Consider the following 18009-nt stretch of genomic DNA (forward strand, 5'->3'; position numbering starts at 1 on the left):
ATGGGTTAAATTTTATGGGCTAGCATATGGTTTCATAATTAAATTATGTAAAACAGTAAATTTGTCAATACAATTTGGATCTACAAGATTATTTACAGGGGTAATTAACATTCATATTCTCTAGTTATGGTTTAACTATGTAGTACTCAGCTATATCACCTAGAATTTAATTAAGTATATAGAGATAGTAGTTTAATACTTCTTAAATGTTACATTCCCACGACTGACAGCCACTTGCAAGTTAAACTCAGAACTCAACTGATTGTTCATTTGCTTTCCAAAAGTTGAATTCTTTTAGCATGCAATGCATAGATCCAGTCTTTGCAGATTCGTTCTAAATCTCTCTGCTGAGACACAGTTATAAATTCGTTCCTAGAACAGTCAATCAAGAATTCGAGAAGATCCTCATCACAATCAATTATACTGCAATAGGGTATTTGATTATCCTCTAGTAGGCATTTCAGTCTATTGTGATGAATTTTTCTCACTCGGAACTCAGACTTTCACACTTGATTAGAAAAGGTCCTACCATGCATAATTTGCATTCTGCAGATTTTGTAACGTCAAATCGGTTGGTAATACTTTGGGTTTTGTAAGTTCCTGTAAGTATCCTGGATTTTATTATCCCTTTGCTAACATCTCTTTTATGATCTCTGACACTGCTCCAACAGAAGTTTGGTTTTTTAAAGTTCCAATTGTTTACTTCCATATATTTGAGCGTTGATTTACTTCTAGCAGTTTCGGTCCATCTATTTTTCCAGGTTTGGTCTATGACATCATGAGTCAATCTTTTCCAATTTTTCTCCGGATTTAGTATAATCTCATGTGCGGATGGAAGATCATAAGATTTGAGAGTTTTGTCCACATTTATGTACCAACTATTTGATTTATCATCTTTTGTAGCTAGCTGTCTAATTCCAATTTTACACTCGATTGAGTTGGGATCTTTCGATATTCTAAGAAATAAGGAAATGACAGCTTTATGTACAAGTTGCTCAATGGATTCAGCTCCGAGCTGTTCTTGTCGCTTCTTGACGCTACTTGTCTCTAATTTTTTTCTTGTCGCTAATTAGTGAGACCGTTTTAAAACTCTTTAAACCAAAACAAAGTTTATACAATTGCATATTGATTCTACTCCTTATTGTATTTCGAATACTTTTGATTGAAATTCATCAATACAACTCAATCTTTTCCGTAATGTATAAACAGAGTGTTTTTATAGGCTATAAAAAAATATACTTCCGGTGATAAAAAAAACAAGCACTGCACAAATCTGAGATCTAACCTGTTCAAAACAGTACAGCTTTCTCATTTATTTTCTTGTGTCATTCACTAGTTGCTAAATTTATCTGCACTATATGTTCTGATCTCTATTGTCAATAATAAGTGTCAACCTCATCTACATCTTTTTGAGAGAAACAGAATAATTTGTTTTCACTTTCTAAACTTCAACTGTTCGCTTTCATGTCAAGTTGATTCGGCCTCAATTATATAAATATTTATTTGAGAGAAAAAAATATATAATATATGAATTGTAGCTTATTATTATTTATGAATTTTACTAATATGAGGTAGACATAACCTGTAAATGGGGGCGAAGTCTCTAATTTTATTTTATAATTCAAACATGTTGATAAAAGAAACGGAAATACGGTAAAGTTTCTGATATTGAATAACTATCTGAAATATGTTTTTTATGATCTTCTAACATGTCTAAACTAACAATAATTTCTGAATTTCCGGTACCATCTCTAACCTTTTTCAAATTAGATTACCCAATTTTTTTCCAGGATGGAAATGATGAAATAGTAGCAACAACTTCAAAGGCAAATATGTCTTCTCTGTCTCTTATGCCCCAGTTTATTGCTGGGCTTAAGAACAGAAATGAAGAAATCAGGATCAAGACAGCTAATGACCTTCATCGGTTTGTCAGTACTGAACTACGGGAAATGCCATTTGAAGAACATACAGCCTTCATGGACAAGTTTTATCATCAGATATTTGAGTTGGTATCAAGTTCTGATTTGAATGAGAAGAAAGGTGGCATCTTAGCCATAGGTAATTGTAAATCAAACAATAACGGAAACTAATTACTACTATTCAATTTGACTATAAATGGGAGATTTAAAATCTGCACCTTACAATGCAAGATCATCATAAAATGCAATTTTAGACTACAATCACTGATAATATATGGTCTTCTAACAAATCCCACCACCTATACATGTGGCATGGTTTATTATGTCCTTGCGTCTTGAGAGATTTTGATTTAATTCATATATCAATTTTACCTTTAACGTAAGATTGGACTTTATGCTTTATTGGAAAGATGCTTATCATAGAAAATGTCAGGACATCAACAAAATTGTGAAAACTGAAGAATATAATAGCTCTATGCACCATTTTTATACCTTCAAAATGTTCAAATAATTATGTATGCAGTTTTTGTAAATATTTCCAAGTTACAGAATTCCATTCATATGTTTTCATTTTTTTCTCAGTGAGTTTAATTGGAGTCGATGTTGGAAACAAGACTGCCAAAGTGAGTAGATTTGCTAACTACTTACGTAACCTTCTGCCTTCCTCTGATGTCAGCATTATGGAGATGGCCGCCAAGGCTGTTGGCATTTTAGCATTGTCGTCCGGGACATATGCTGCAGAGCATGTAGATTATGAAGTTAAAAGATCAATTGAGTGGCTGACTGGTGAGAGGAACGAAGGCAAGAGACATGCTGCTGTAAGTAGATATAAATTCTGAGAATGGAGATGGGTAATGTGTCAAAGAGACAACAACCGACCATAGAGCAGAAAACAGCCGAAGGTCACCAACAGGTCTTCAATACAGTGAGAAAATCCTGTCGTGCTTCAGCTGTTCCCTTAACAAAATTGCAGATCTTTTGAAGTGTTGTTGTCAATTTTAATTATTATTTAAGGATTGCATTCATTTGCATGATTTGACAACCCGGCATACCAAGGTATCCACTTCAGGGACTCTACCAAAACGATGTCACAGGCGTTGGTTCACCTCGCGGAATTTAATTTATTATTTAATCGTGAACCCCTGCATCCGAAAGGAACCGCCAAGCTAACAGCGCCGATCTACAGGCCACCAGCATATACATGGACCAAGGAATATTCCATACTTACGACGAAATAACAACTGAATCAAGATGACCAAGATGTCCGATACCACCTATACATCTATAAATGATAGCAGATATAAATGATTGCAGAAGAAACGTACCACGGGCGCCAATCTTAAATGAACCAGGAATTCACAACTATGCCATTATACAGACCAACTACTGCAGACGATCCAAAAATTATATAGAGTCACCAAATAATTAACAAAGGAACAGTTTTTGACAATTTTATTATCCACAGCGGCGATCATAATCTTCCTATTGTTGCCGACGCGCCGGGAAGTAGTAACCTCCAACTATGGCCAGGTTGGAAGAGAAGCCTTGCGAAGTGGTAGGAACCATGGGAAGTTCGTCCTATTAGATGCCAAGCCTTTAGAACAATTTCATGTATCATATAATAGTAAAACAAACTCAAGTTACATTGTATACAAACTTTAATTTTCTATATTTATCTTATCTATTTATAACTCTGTATTGCTACTTTCACTTTTCATTGTTTCTCTCACCATGACGACGTCAAATTCAATGCACCACTTTGGAGTACTTCAGGGGCTCAATTTCTGTATTAAAATTGTCCTGATGAAGCCTGCCTTGCAGGCGAAACATGTAGACATAGATAATAAAATTGCAGATCTTTTGAAGTGTTGTTGTCAATTTTAATTATAATTTCTGAAATATATGAAAGAAACTAGTTATTTTTATATCATGTTTTGTTTTGTGATTAAGGCCTTACAAGGGGCAGATTAATTGCTGCCCTGTTCATTATTCATGTTTCATGGCTTTGTAAAATTCAATTGAATGAAATGTTAATTTCTTGGTTAAATTAATGTCAATGACCGTAATAACAGTCCAAAAATTTGTAGTACAAATGTTCTATCTACTTACCATAGTTTTTTACTTGCCATAAATTTTAAAATTTAAACTATATTATTTAATTTTGACAGGTGCTTGTCTTGAGAGAGCTAGCCACATGTACACCTACTTTCTTCTTTCAACAAGTTCAACAATTCTTTGATGTTATCTTTGCTGCAGTAAGAGATCCAAAGGTATTTAAAATAACATTAGAAAATAATGATTTTTCCATAAAATACTATTCATTCAGAATCGTTTTAAGAATTCGTAAAAGCTGCATTGAAAAAAAATTCAATGAATATGTAATATATGATGAGTTTTTTTATTTATGATTGAAAGTAGACATATTGTGAATGCATCACTGACAGCAACCAAATGACAAAAATAATCAAAACATCTAAAGGACATTCAAATTAATTCAAGGGGTAAAACATGTAAAAAAACAAAGAACCTCTTTCGTTCCTGTTGCTTTATATCTGTACAAAAATGTCACCTTAAACCAAACACTTTGACAGAAAGATAAAGATTGTATTCAAGCATATTGTTTAATCAAATTTGATATTTAGGGTAAATTGACAATGATGGTTAAAAAACTTTGCTTCAATTTTCAGCCTGTGATAAGAGAAGGAGCTGTTGCAGCAATGAGAGCCGCTTTGGTTGTGACTTCTCAAAGAGAGTCTAAGGCTGTGCAGAAATCACAGTGGTATAAGGTGGGTCATGTTTTGATCTATTGATATTTCCACATTTATGAATAGGGACCTTGTAAACCATGTCTCCAAAGAAATAGCATGATTTAAAAGAGCTATATATGCTAGCAACTACAATCTTTAAATTATTGTTTGCTGTTTATTTATAATAAGCATGATCTAAAAGAAAGTTGACAGACACCAAAGGGACATTCAAACTCATAAGTCTGAATTAAACTGACAACATCATGGTTAAAATAGAAAATATAGACAGACAAACAATAGTACACAAATACAAGGAACACAACATAGAAAACTGAAGACTGAGTAACACAAACCCCCATCAAAAACTTGAGGCAATCTCAATTGCTCTGAAATGGTAAGCTGCTTCTGCTCCACATGTGACGCCCATCCAAGAAAGTAACTACAGCAGCATACTTAAAGAGAAAGGAACATACCAAAAAGAAGTATGAAATTTCAAGGTAGACTGACAAAACCATTACAAAAAATAAACAGTGCAACCATAAAAACCTCCTTGTTGTTGAAAAAGACTGTCTATTAAGGAGAAAATATGTATGACAAGTTCACAACTTTTGTGGCTTCTTCACATGTACGTATAAGTATTGTCCCATCAATGAAATATTCAAACTCCAAATATTTAAACTGAAAATAAATTCAAAGAAATCTTTAAAAGTAGATATTTCATAAACTAATAGCTTACAGGACAGATAAGAATAAATTTTAATAGATGAAACATAATTTTCTTTTATTTGCTATAAAGAGAGCCCTTTGAAATAATCATGTTTGAGTAATCAAAATATTTGTGCTGTAGCATTGTTTTGACGAAGCTGTAAAACCTTATGATGAGACAACTGGGCGAGACAAGAAACTTGCAAAAGATGATTGGGCTCATGGCTCACTTTTAGTGATCAATGAATTACTACGGTGCAGCAATATGGAAGGGGAGGTAAGTCACGTTTATACATGTATATTATATGTTATATATTGATTTACATGACTTATAGAATAGTGAGAAAACAATTTGTAAGGATACATGTCAGGCCTTTAAAAACTTCTGAATGATCATCATACTTTCATCAACAGTTTGTCATCAATTTGGTAAAATAACATCTAGCCTAAAAAAAAACATATGCAATTATCAAGCTTGAAATGTATTCTTTTCTAAAATTCCTGAATTAAAATTTCTAAGATACGTAGATGGATAGATATTCTACAGTGTGGAGTCATTAATATTTGTGGGGAACCTTATTCATTGGTATCGTGGGTATACTTTGTAGGTGAACCATGAATTTAAATGATAAAGGAAATAACAACTTTTTTAAACGTTTGTTAAGTAAAATTAAAGAAATCATGTTTACAATTTTTCATGCAATCCACGAAAATCCATAACCAAGAGAAATAAAGGAATCAAAAAAATGCAATCATCGAGCTTGAAAAATATTTTTTAATAGAAAATCCTGAAATATTATTCCTATGATAAATGAATGCCTGTATTTAAAAAAATAGTTGAATTTATATATGTAATCCGTTATTCAAATGAATTGATTTAACAGGGAATAAACGTTGAGTGGAATGTAAGTACTTGATGTCTTTCTGTTTCAATTTGGCAAAAGTCTTTTTAATCCATGCCTGCCAATTTTTTTTTAAACAGGGAATGTTTTTGATTTTTAAACTTTAAAATTTAAAGTCTTTAATTTTAGATAATGTTATGGTTTACTTTTATCTATTCAAAACGTTTCTTCACTTCTCTTCTATTAAGTCAATAACATACTTGAAAGCATTAGAAATATTTTCATTGGTCTTTATAACTAACAAAACATCATTGTGTAAGATTTTTTTGTATTTTTAGTATGTCGCTATATACTATAGACCTTATTGCTATTGCGTAATCTGTGATTTTTAACCTCTGATTTCTTCAACCGTTGAACTTTTGACGTCATACAGCAACCACTTTTACATTGTGTAATCATATATACTTTCCTGGTTTGTAATGGCTGAAATGATATATTTCCGGTCATCCTTATCACATTTGAAATTTTGTTTTACCACTATATATTTTTTAATTTGTCCTCATTTTCCTTTGCAACATATTCCCTGGCTGTCCACATTATTTTATTGGGATGATATTTCCCTTCATGTAGGTAAAGGGATTTTAACATTTTTTCGATATTCAAATATGTGACAGGTTATAAACCTTTTTTTTATTTAAAATGTTGAAATAATTTTATTGAGATAATATTTCCCTTCATGAAGGTAAAGGATTTTAACAACAACAACAAAAACACTTTATTTTAAGAGGGTTACACAGTTAGCTATATAACTAATCTTCCCTGAGGCCCTCATCATGAAAAATGGAACAAAATTGAACATATACTTTGCATACATAAGTATGAAAAGTCAAGTATGATAATAATGTTGATAAACAGTTCAAATTTTTGATTGGTTATAAACCTTTTTTTTTTTTATTATTAAGTCAAAATTATTTTATTGAGATGTTATTTCCCTTAATGAAGGTGAAAGAGATTTTAATACCATTTCGATGTTGATTATAAACATATTTTTTTTAAGTTAGAAATTAGAATTTAGTAAAAGTGCCTCACAAAATTTTGATTTAAGTTAGATAGATCTTATAAAGGTATATCCAATAGGCAACAAAAAAAATAGATTTGAATAGAAACAGTGCTAGTTATTATTAAAAAAAATATATAATTTTACCACTTTATTATGGTCTTAAGTTAAATCTGGCCTTGGTATATTACAAAATCAGATAAATGCTGCTAATTTTATTTTATGTCAAAAATACAAATGAAATTAGATTGAAATATATGTATGCATTATTAAGCAATACTCTTATTAGATATATAAAGTCAAGAGGGGTATTTCACAATGGTAAAGCAATCTTTTTTAACTAAAGTTTAAAGATTATCATGAGTTTTATATTTTATAAATTAAAGATTATTGGATAGGCAAACGTTTATATTTCTGCACATATCACTATATTTGCCAAAAAATAATTTGTGTCTGATTTTGAATTGTGGACGAAACAACTTCAATTTATCAGTCAGTCAAAAGGTACTGTAAATTTAGAAATTAATGTGTGCATTTATTATTGCAATTTTGTCATTTTAGACTAAAATGCTATTTTGAATTTTTGAGATTTTGAGAAAAACCCCTTTGACATATATTTAAATTTATATAATAAATTTCCAAATGCGAGTTTTAATAATTGCAATTATAACCCTGTAGCATTTTTCGCAATAATATAACATCACTATAATTTGTGAATTTACAGTATTAATTAGAAATCATGTTATTATTTTCAGAGACAGCATATTGAGATGGAAGAAATAACCAATCAACAGTATCTACATGAGAAAACAGTCAAGGTAGAAAACATAGCTCCATATTATACAATGTATCAAATTTTTCTCAATGATCAAAATTTTTGTTTGTCAAACTTCTATGTTACCTGTGTAATTTTTCTGACAAAACCATTGGTTCAAAATTTTTTGAAATTTTTATGTTTTCGTTAAAGGTTCAAAGGTAATACTTTGACAAAATTTTATGAAAATTAAACGAGCCAAATTAATTTTAGTGAAAGTGTTGGTTACCACCTTAAATAAGGTATTTATAGGCTTTGTGAATAACATGCCATATCAAATTAAATATCAACAAATCTGGCTAAAAAATGGAAGACTTTTATACTTTTAAAGCAATTAAAACTGTCTGAAACAAACAGTTACAGCTGATTCCATTGAGTGTGTAGGCAAAGGTAATATGTTTGGTTAGCTTGCTTGCTTGCTGAACCGTGAAGTCATTATAAGGTCAGGTAAACTACCCTCCTTTAAAAGTAGACTAGTCTAACAGATAACCAATCTATCTGTCTGTTGGACTAGGCTACTTCCCTTCACACTCAATAAAATTGGCTGTAAAACAAAAAAAGTGATTGTTTTGTTGATTACATACTTGTAAACTTCTACAATGCTGTTAAAATATTTTATTCTAAGTAATTGATTTTATATTGGTTTTATTTAAGGAATGACTGTAATATTTTTTCTGTCTTTTTCAAATAGACAGAAAAAATATTACAGTCATTTCATATAATTTAATTCTAAATTCCATTTTAAACCGTAGAAAACCATAAAAAAAACGTTGATGATGTCACGGTCACATGACTAAATTATGTCTATGGGCTAATAACAAAATAACGTCAGCCAATCAGAAAACGTGTTACATCCAAAATTAATTTATAATTTGTTGTAGGAGATGCATCGACACAAGTCTATGGGTAGTGTGATGGCCTTACAGCAGCTCCAGAACAAGTCATCTCCACTGACCAGCTTTGGTCTTGGACATAATCAAATGGCACACAAAAATATGCTGTATGAGAGTAGATCATGCAAAGAACTTATCACTAAGAATTATGAAAAGGTAAAGTGTGTATTGGTTTTTCTTCTTAAATTATAGAAAATATTTGTATTGTGGATTCATTCTTTTTCTCACTTACGTTTCTTTTTATTCTGAAGTCGAAATTCAAACCGAATGTAATGACACAACTTACCTGCCAACTTTCATGATTTAGGCATGTACTTCACCATTTAGACCCTTTGTCACGATTGCACGATCATGATCGTGAAAAAACCTCTTAAACAAGATTTTGTGAAAATCTACACGAAAAATATGATTGTTCCCTATTTTGAACTGTTACCAAGGTAAGACAATTGTGATTAGCCAATCAAATTATGTGTTTCTTGTGATCAAGTTCATAAACCAATCAAAAACGTTTTCTCTCAAGATTGTTCTGACGTTCTAGATTTTTGTAAGTCGGAATTGTAAAATCTTGAACATGGCAGATGAATTTTCATCTGCTAGTAGGTTCTTACACAGCTTAAGAATAAAAGCATGGCTGATTGACAAAATTCTATGATGCAGTATAACCATAAACATGATAAATAGTAGTTTATTCACTAATTTATTGCTATTACACAGGCTGTAACATATGTCATTTTTGTATTCAATTAAGGTGGTACCTAACACTTTTACTTAAATTGATTTGGCTCGTTTAATTTACCTAAAATTTTGTCAAAGTATTAACTTTGACCCTTTAACAAAAATACAAAAATTTCAAAAAACTTGGAACAAACCGTTTTGTCAGAAAAATTACACTGGTTATATAGCAGTTTGGCAAACACCAATTTTGATCATTGAGAAGCTTAATATTCCTTTTTCAACACAACATAATTAAAACGTTTAGCTGACTTTACAGAGTAATCTCCCAGTAGTGTTAGTACCACCTTAAATTACCAAATTATTTAAAAGTGCAATGACACCTACAGAATACAATGTATTATTCTTTCTTTTTCACAAGGATCAAACAAACAGGTTTGGAAAAAACCCCAAATGATAGGTACCCCTTAAATGAGGGACTATCCCTAAGAGAAGGGGTAATTTTACTGTTTTAAAAAAGAAAAAAAAGAAAATTTTTATTTTTATGCCCCACCTACAATAGAAGAGGGGCATTATGTTTTCTGGTCTGTCCGTCTGTTTGTTCATCTGTCCGTTCGTCTTTCTGTTCGTCCCGCTTCAGGTTAAAGTTTTTGGTCAAGGTAGTATTTGATGAAGCTGAAGTCCAATCAACTTGAAACTTAGTACAAATGTTCCTTATGATATGATCTTTCTAATTTTAAAGCCAAATTAGACTTTTGACCCTAATTTCACGGTCCACTGAAAATAGAAAATGAAAGTGCGAGTTTCAGGTTTAAGTTTTTGGTCAAGGTAGTTTTTGATGAAGCTGAAAGAAGAAGATTAAAGTCTAGGAACAATACAAAATTCTTGGACATGTTTTGACCATATAATGCCAGATAGATGTATAGTTCTTTGAGAAAAGTTTCTTCAAATAATAAACAAATGTGCTCATTTGTAATTAAAAGTGGTTTTTAATGTCCTAACATTGAGGGGTTACCCCTCATTTGGGGTGTCGTTCCCAACCTGATAAAGGTCCTTCTTTGTTCAATTTTAAATTGGAAAAGTCAACAATCATTTAATATCCTTATTAAAAAGAAGATAAATCTTTTGTTTTCTAGCTTCATGTTCATCTTTCTACTGATACAAAGTAAAATCATGCATATAAACTTATTTATAAGATAAAGGCTAGTAAGTTCATCATCAGGGTTTCAGCTGGCGGTCGCCATTTTCGCAATTTGCGAAAAAATAATAATTGTGGCGATTAAAATTCGTCATTGGCGAAAGAATTTTGCGAAAGAAATATCTACAACAATTTATTTTCAGCCATCTTGTTTATTTACTTTTTTTCGAGTTTCTCTGACTTTACCATCAGACAATACTCAGAAATTACCTTGAACTCGTTAAGATTTTGACAGAAAATCAATAATCAGCTGATTGCATTCATAGCTATCGACATCAAAGGACTAATTAATAAAGGTGTTGATTGTATGATATGACAAAATGATATGGTTAAATGGCTTCTCTCACATGCCACAAAAGGGATACATTAACCTCTTTGCGACGCATGTGTTTGAAGCAAAATTTTTACGCTTCCTCTCCTTCTTATAATGAAAGTCCAGAAAAGAAAATTGTTGTTATGACGAAATATGATCAAAAGCAAGAAAGGTCTTAGATTGAAGACTTTATCATTTAACTTTCATATAGATCATTGATTTGAGTGGGTACTTCAAAGTCGTTTCAGTGACACACGTGTTTCAAGCATAGTTTTACTTATTTACGATGGTCTAGAAAAGAAAACTGTTGTTTTGAAGCAATCTATTTTAAAGACTGGCATGAGAGTAACCCTTCCATGTAATGACTACACCTTAAAGGAGGGATGAATTCCAAGTGATAAGATGCTTCGTTTTTGTTGTTGTAAAAACCACTTCTTTAATATTTTAATAGGATGGGGGGGGGGGGGGGAAGGAAAATTTTAAAAGAAAAATATATTTGTGTTACTTGGTGAAAAAAATAATAAAGTGGCGAAAAATATATTGTTTTGGCGAAAGAGGTGGCGAAAAAAATAATTGACCCAGGGGAAACCCTGTTCATCATACAAATATGACTAACTTTCAAAAGTAAGCAGGTATGAGGCAATACTAAAATGAACAATTCTGGACTCATTTCCAGGATTAATTTTGTTTATCAAATTCACAGGAAATCATTGGCTTTTTATTATTTTATACTTTAATAGTGTAAAAATGTTAAAGAAAATAGTTGCACTTGCTTTAATTAGCAAGAAATCATTATAATTTTACGATTTAGTTTCTAATTTGTGGAAGAGAATTTCAAGCATGCGTATTACATAGTAAACAAAGCAGGTGTGTTAGTAGTGAAAAATACTTTGTTTTACGTAAATTAAATAAAGTTTTGATATAATTTTAAATCATAATTGACAATTGTTTGAACTGAAAAGTAATAAAATAATGAAGACAGTTGGTATGGAATTTTAATTTCTTTATAATATTAGTTTGGAGATTTTGATTAATAGCCAGGTGTGAATTAAAAACACAGGTAAAGAGGTATGAGTACACAGTTATCGTTCCTTGATTTTAGTTGTCCACGAATATAGTCCCTAGTGTGGATCTTTTTTATACTCCTTCCAAATTTATTTCTTCATTTTTTATGCCTGAAATAGCAAGTAGGGGGATAAAATTACACTGTAAAAAAATTTGATTGATGAATTTTAAAGTTAAGTAAAGTAGTGATTTGGTCCAGCTGTAAAAGGTTAAAAATAAGTATATCAGAAGCTGTCAAAAGACCCCCTGAACATAAAATTGTCCATATTTTGAGTTAAAGCCGATGAAGTTTTCAATAATTTTGATTTAATCTGTCCCAATAGTAGTACATAACACTGTAAAAATATTATTGAGAATGCACATTTTTTTTTTTTTAATTTTCATTTATTGTCTAAAAGAAATGAACTACGAAATAACTGTATACTCAGACCAAGAGATTAGTGGTCATCAGCCAATAGCTCCCCGAGGCATTATTATAGTTATAAGGAGGGCCCTCAGAGGAATATAGCACTTTACTGGAGTGGCAGTTTAATTACCGTACTGTACTGTATGATGACAAAACAAAACAAAAATATGTTCAAAATGATGATTTTTAAACTCGATTGCAACGAAATAACCGAAATTATTTCTGTAAAAAAAATAGAATTTGACCTAAATCCCAGTTTCAAGTTTAGGACAAAATACTTTCAGTTTAGGACAAGACTGGCAAATATGACTGTTTCCGGACCGTCACTATGTTAATGATGTTAGTAGATATTTGATTTTAAGGTTTTGCCATAGTTCACATTCCTTTTGCATAATACAAGGTTTAGGTCATATTTATGTTTATTCCATATTGATAAAATATTAGTAGGTTTTTCTATATAAATGGGATTTTGAATAAATAAGCATATTCACCTGCGGAAAACGTCGTGTGCTTTTACGTGTATAATTTTGGTAAAAAACGTTTGAGGTACAATTGGTTTTGGTAAATATTTTCCATTACATTAATTTCTCTGGGAATATGGAATAAAACATTTACTGTCTTTTGTTTCGGTAAATATACACATTTACCTCACCAAAAGACAGTAATTGTATATTTCATTCTTGAAAAACTTATATAAATTTCTATGGTGATATGAATTAATACCAAGACAAAATGTAGTGTAATGACTAGAAATATTATTGGTCTATTTAGATTATAAACAACAAAATAACATCTTTATCTCATTATGTTTGGTTTTCAGATATGTAGTTTGATATTGAAACACAGATCTAGTAAGAATACATATGTACAACAAACACTGCTGGTCATCTTTCCAAGGGTCGCAGGATTCAGTCCTGAAGTGTTTTCAAGAGTGTAAGTATTATTCAGAAATTATTGTGATAATTTTATTATTATTGTGAAAAATGCAGCAGAGTTATAATAGCAATATTTTTTTTATATGAATTAAAAAAAATGATTTTTCTCAATATTGCAAAAATTAAAATCACATTTTGAGTCTAAAATGACAAAATCACAAGAATAAATACACACAATTATATCTGAAATTGTATTAGTCATAATACCTCTTTAAGTCAGCTTTTAAGGGTTGCAAAATTCAGCAAATGCAAATTTTTAACAGAGCTAAGGCAAGCAGGCTACTAGCTATAGGAGACTTCAGATGCAGTAAAAATCTTATGAACAAGACTTAAGGATGTATTCTTCTGACATTTCAGTCTCGTTCAGTCTCGTTGAAATCTCGTTTTTGAATTATTTCCAAAACATGTGATGCAGGTCGAAAATATCAATGAATTCTAAAAATATTATAATCAAACATAACTCTGTGAAAAAATTATGTATTTACAATGAACGGTTTTTGAGTAATGCAGTTTGCAAATTTTAGGCCCAATCAAGTCAGTATTTTTAGCCATAACTTTGAGAAAATGGGTGAGGGATACAAAAAATGATTTTACAAGAATCATGTACATCCTATTTCATTTTGGTCTTTTAAAATTTCTTAGATATGTATTCTATCAATCATTTATAACAAAAAAGTTGAAATAATATGCATTTTGTTCAGTAAACTGAGAAAAATCACAAAAATAGAAAATTGACAGCATGGTAAATTTTACACAAAAAAGCGTCAAAATATGATAAAACTTTCTTATTTTAACACCTACCTATAGTTTTTTTGAGTAAAATTTATTCAGATTGGTCCACTTCATCTTTATAGAAAGTATGAAAAAAAGTTTAATTGTGGAACTGTGATTTTTTTTCCAGATAATAGCCCAAAAATAGGTAAAAATCGATGAAAAATGGGAAATTCATCAAAATTGGACATTTTCAAAGGGCCTTAGCAAAAAAAGAAGTGCACCACCATATGATTTTTTCATTGCCAATTATTTTGTTACAGTCTTATAAACCCAAAAATCAGGTTAAGAAAAAAAGTTTAATTCTAGAAATTTTTGGCTCCTGAGAGGAGTTCATCCTTAAAAATACAAATATTTAACTACAAGTGAAGATATCTGAAAAATATTTAGTTCTTTTTATTCAATTCATAGGTAGAAAAAATCCACAGATTTTGAAAAAAATAGTATTTGTAAATCATAGCACGTTTGTGTTTTTGGTCATATTGTATTATTTTTAAGCAGATATGATTTTTGCCAAATAACCCTGGATTATATTAAAACTAGAGAATTTGTGCTTCTTTAGTGATCAAAGATAATTTTATTTTGATGAACTCTTTTATTTGAGTCTAGTTTTATGCATCTTTCATGATGAAATTTTATTCTTTTTAAATGTTTTGTATCATTTTAATAGATATTTAGAAGAATCCATTAATTTCCTGTTGGGTACATTGAAGAATCCCAAAGACAAGACAGCTGGATTCCAAGCTATAGGTCTGATGGCCATATCAGTACAGGAAAATATATCTAAACATCTGATAAGGATCATGGAAGTTATCAGAAGTTCTCTGCCTCCAAAGGACCTACCTCTTAAGTCAGTTTGATACAGAATATGTATAAATGAAAATAATACTGTCAATCCAGAAATTTTTGCGTTTTATATTATTGCAAAGTGTGACAGGGTCATAATCACAATAATTTTAACTTGCATTTTGATTTTTTTTTATATAAATTAAACATAATTTTTCTCAATATCACAAAAATAAAAATCGCATTTTAGTCTAAAATGACAAAATTGCAATAATTTTTGAATTTACAGTACTATATTTACATTGTGTGTTTGCAGCAACTTCTGGATGCTCAAACCCAAATAAATATATTGGACATGGAACCTTCTAATCAATTAATGAAAATAATACAGCATTCTACTGTTAATTATACCCCACGCAACGAGTTGCGGCGGGTATAATGATTTTGACCCGTCCGTCCGTCAGTCCTGTTTCTTGTCATCGCAACTCCTCTCAAACCACACAACAGAATTTCACAAAACCTTTTCAGATAATAAGGACATACTATGTAGTTGTGCATATTGACGGGAAATTGCGATTTTTTTTTTTTCCTAGGAGTTACGCCTCTTTGAACTTATTTACTTTAATGTACTACTGCAACAGTTTGTCATCGCAACTCCTCTCAAACCAATCAACTGTATTTCACTAAATCTTTACAGAAACCTTTTCAGATAATAAGGACATACTATGTAGTTGTGCATATCGACGGGAAATTGCGATTCAATTTTTTTTCTAGGAGTTACGCCCCTTTGAACTTATTTACTTTAATGTACTACTGCAACAGTTTGTCATCGCAACTCCTCTCAAACCACACAACAGAATTTTATTAAATTTTGTAGATAATAAGGACATACTATGCATGTAGATGTGCATATGGACAACTAATTATTATTCAATATATTTTCGTATACAATTTTTTTCCTTACACTTATTTAATTTCTCCAATGACAATGTGGGGACGTTGGGTATGTGAGCGTGCTCACTAAGGTTCTTTTATTTCTGTGTATCGCCATTTCATCATTCCACATAATCCTTAGGGAGACTCATACTAAAAGTTAAATAAATATAATACATTTTTACACATCAATTAAAAATAGTAAATCCATTTTTTGTTTTGTCTAATGTAATTTTAATCTTTCTTGATTCAAAATTGCTTAAAATTCCTATGAATAAATTGGCACAGAAACGATCAAAGTGTGTTAATTTCTTTGATAGATTCTGTTTTTTTTATTCAGAACTTATAAAGAGCTTTATGTATTGTATAGACCTCTGTGTGTTTCTGTAAGAGTTTTGGGGTTATTTTTCTTGTTGGGTTGCAGTCTCAGATGAATACCATATATCTCCATTTATTCATAATGACATGATTTATATTTCAGGAAGTACAAGAGTTTTGTAGTTGACCCTGCTGTATTTACATGTATAAGTATGCTTTCCAGAGCTGTGGGTAATATTATGATGAAAGATGTCAGAGAACTTTTAGATTCTATGCTGGCAACAGGACTTAGGTATTAAATTATACGACGCAATAACTTACGCATTTGAAATTTGATTTCTCAAATGAAAAACAGAACCAATAAAAAATATGCTTTATTAATTTTAGCTCACCTGGCCCAAAGGGCCAAGTGAGCTTTTCTCATCACTTTGCGTCCGTCGTCTGTCGTCCGTCGTCGTCCTGCGTCCGGGCGTTAACTTTTACAAAAATCTTCTCCTCTGAAACTACTGGGCCAAATTTAACCAAACTTTGCCACAATCATCATTAGGGTATCTTGTTTAAAAATTGTGTCCCGTGACCCAGCCAATCAACCAAGATGGCTGCCATGGCTAAAAATAGGACATAGGGGTAAAATGCAGTTTTTGGCTTATAACTCAAAAACTAAAGCATTTAGAGCAAATCTGACAAGGGGTAAAATTGTTTATCAGTGTTTATCAGGTTAAGATCTATCTGCCCTGAAATTTTCACATGCATTGGACATTCCGTTGTTAGGTTGCTGCCCCTGAATTGGTAATTTTAAGGAAATTTTACTGTTTTTGGTTATTATCTTGAATATTATTATAGATAAATATAAACTGTTAACAGCTATAATGTTCAGCAAAGTAAGATCTACAAATAAGTCAACCTGACCAAAATGGTCAGTTGACCACTTTAGGAGTTATGGCCCTTTATAGTAAATTTTTAACCATTTTTCGTAAATCTTAGTTATCTTGTAGAAAAATCTTCTCCTCTGAAACTACTAGGCCAAATCAATTGAAACTTAGCCACAATCATCATTGGGGTATCTAGTTTAAAAAATGTGTCCGGTAACTCGGCCACCCAACCAAGATGGCCGCCATGGCTAAAATAGAACATGGGGGGTAAAATGCAGTTTTTGGCTTATAACTCAAAAACCAAAGCATTATGAGCAAATCTGACAGGAAGTAAAATTGTTGATCAGGTCAAGATCTATCTGCCCTGGAATTTTCAGATGAATTGGATCATCGGTTGTTAGGTTGCTGCCCCTGAATTGGTAATTTTGAGGAAATTTTGCTGTTTTTTTGTTATTATCTTGAATATTATTATAGACAGAGATAAACTGTAAACAGCAATAATGTACAGCAAAGTAAGAACTAAAAATAAGTCAACCTGACCAAAATAATCAAGTGACCCCTAAGGAGTTATTGCCCTTCATAGTCAATTTTTAACAATTTTCACAAAATATGTAGATTTTCACTAACATTTTCCACAGAAACTACTGTTATAGATAGAGATAATTGTAAGCAGAAAAAAAGTTTAGTAAAGTAAGATCTACAAACCCATCACCATCACCAAAACACAATTTTGTCATGAATCCATCTGTGTACAATGTTTAAT

The 18009-nt window shown here is 31.1% G+C and overlaps 1 protein-coding gene across 2 annotated transcripts in view; it reads left to right on the plus strand.

Annotated features, from left to right (window-relative positions):
- The first annotated feature begins 1255 nt into the window (after positions 1 to 1255).
- The window catches only part of LOC134692730 (serine/threonine-protein kinase mTOR-like), a 95799-nt gene continuing 79045 nt past the window's right edge, over positions 1256 to 18009 (plus strand). The window contains exons 1-12 of one of the 2 annotated variants that reach the window (XM_063553235.1): positions 1256 to 1297; positions 1791 to 2058; positions 2502 to 2737; positions 4088 to 4189; positions 4607 to 4705; positions 5514 to 5648; positions 6256 to 6276; positions 8026 to 8088; positions 8966 to 9133; positions 13452 to 13564; positions 15008 to 15187; positions 16538 to 16666. In XM_063553235.1, the coding sequence (XP_063409305.1) occupies positions 1833 to 2058; positions 2502 to 2737; positions 4088 to 4189; positions 4607 to 4705; positions 5514 to 5648; positions 6256 to 6276; positions 8026 to 8088; positions 8966 to 9133; positions 13452 to 13564; positions 15008 to 15187; positions 16538 to 16666 (1472 nt within the window). In that variant the 5' untranslated portion in view covers positions 1256 to 1297; positions 1791 to 1832. The remainder of the gene's footprint in view (positions 1298 to 1790; positions 2059 to 2501; positions 2738 to 4087; positions 4190 to 4606; positions 4706 to 5513; positions 5649 to 6255; positions 6277 to 8025; positions 8089 to 8965; positions 9134 to 13451; positions 13565 to 15007; positions 15188 to 16537; positions 16667 to 18009) is intronic. The other variant, XM_063553236.1, reaches the window with a different exon arrangement.

The sequence above is a fragment of the Mytilus trossulus genome, chromosome 12, assembly GCF_036588685.1.
Source record: "Mytilus trossulus isolate FHL-02 chromosome 12, PNRI_Mtr1.1.1.hap1, whole genome shotgun sequence".
Taxonomy (NCBI): domain Eukaryota; kingdom Metazoa; phylum Mollusca; class Bivalvia; order Mytilida; family Mytilidae; genus Mytilus; species Mytilus trossulus.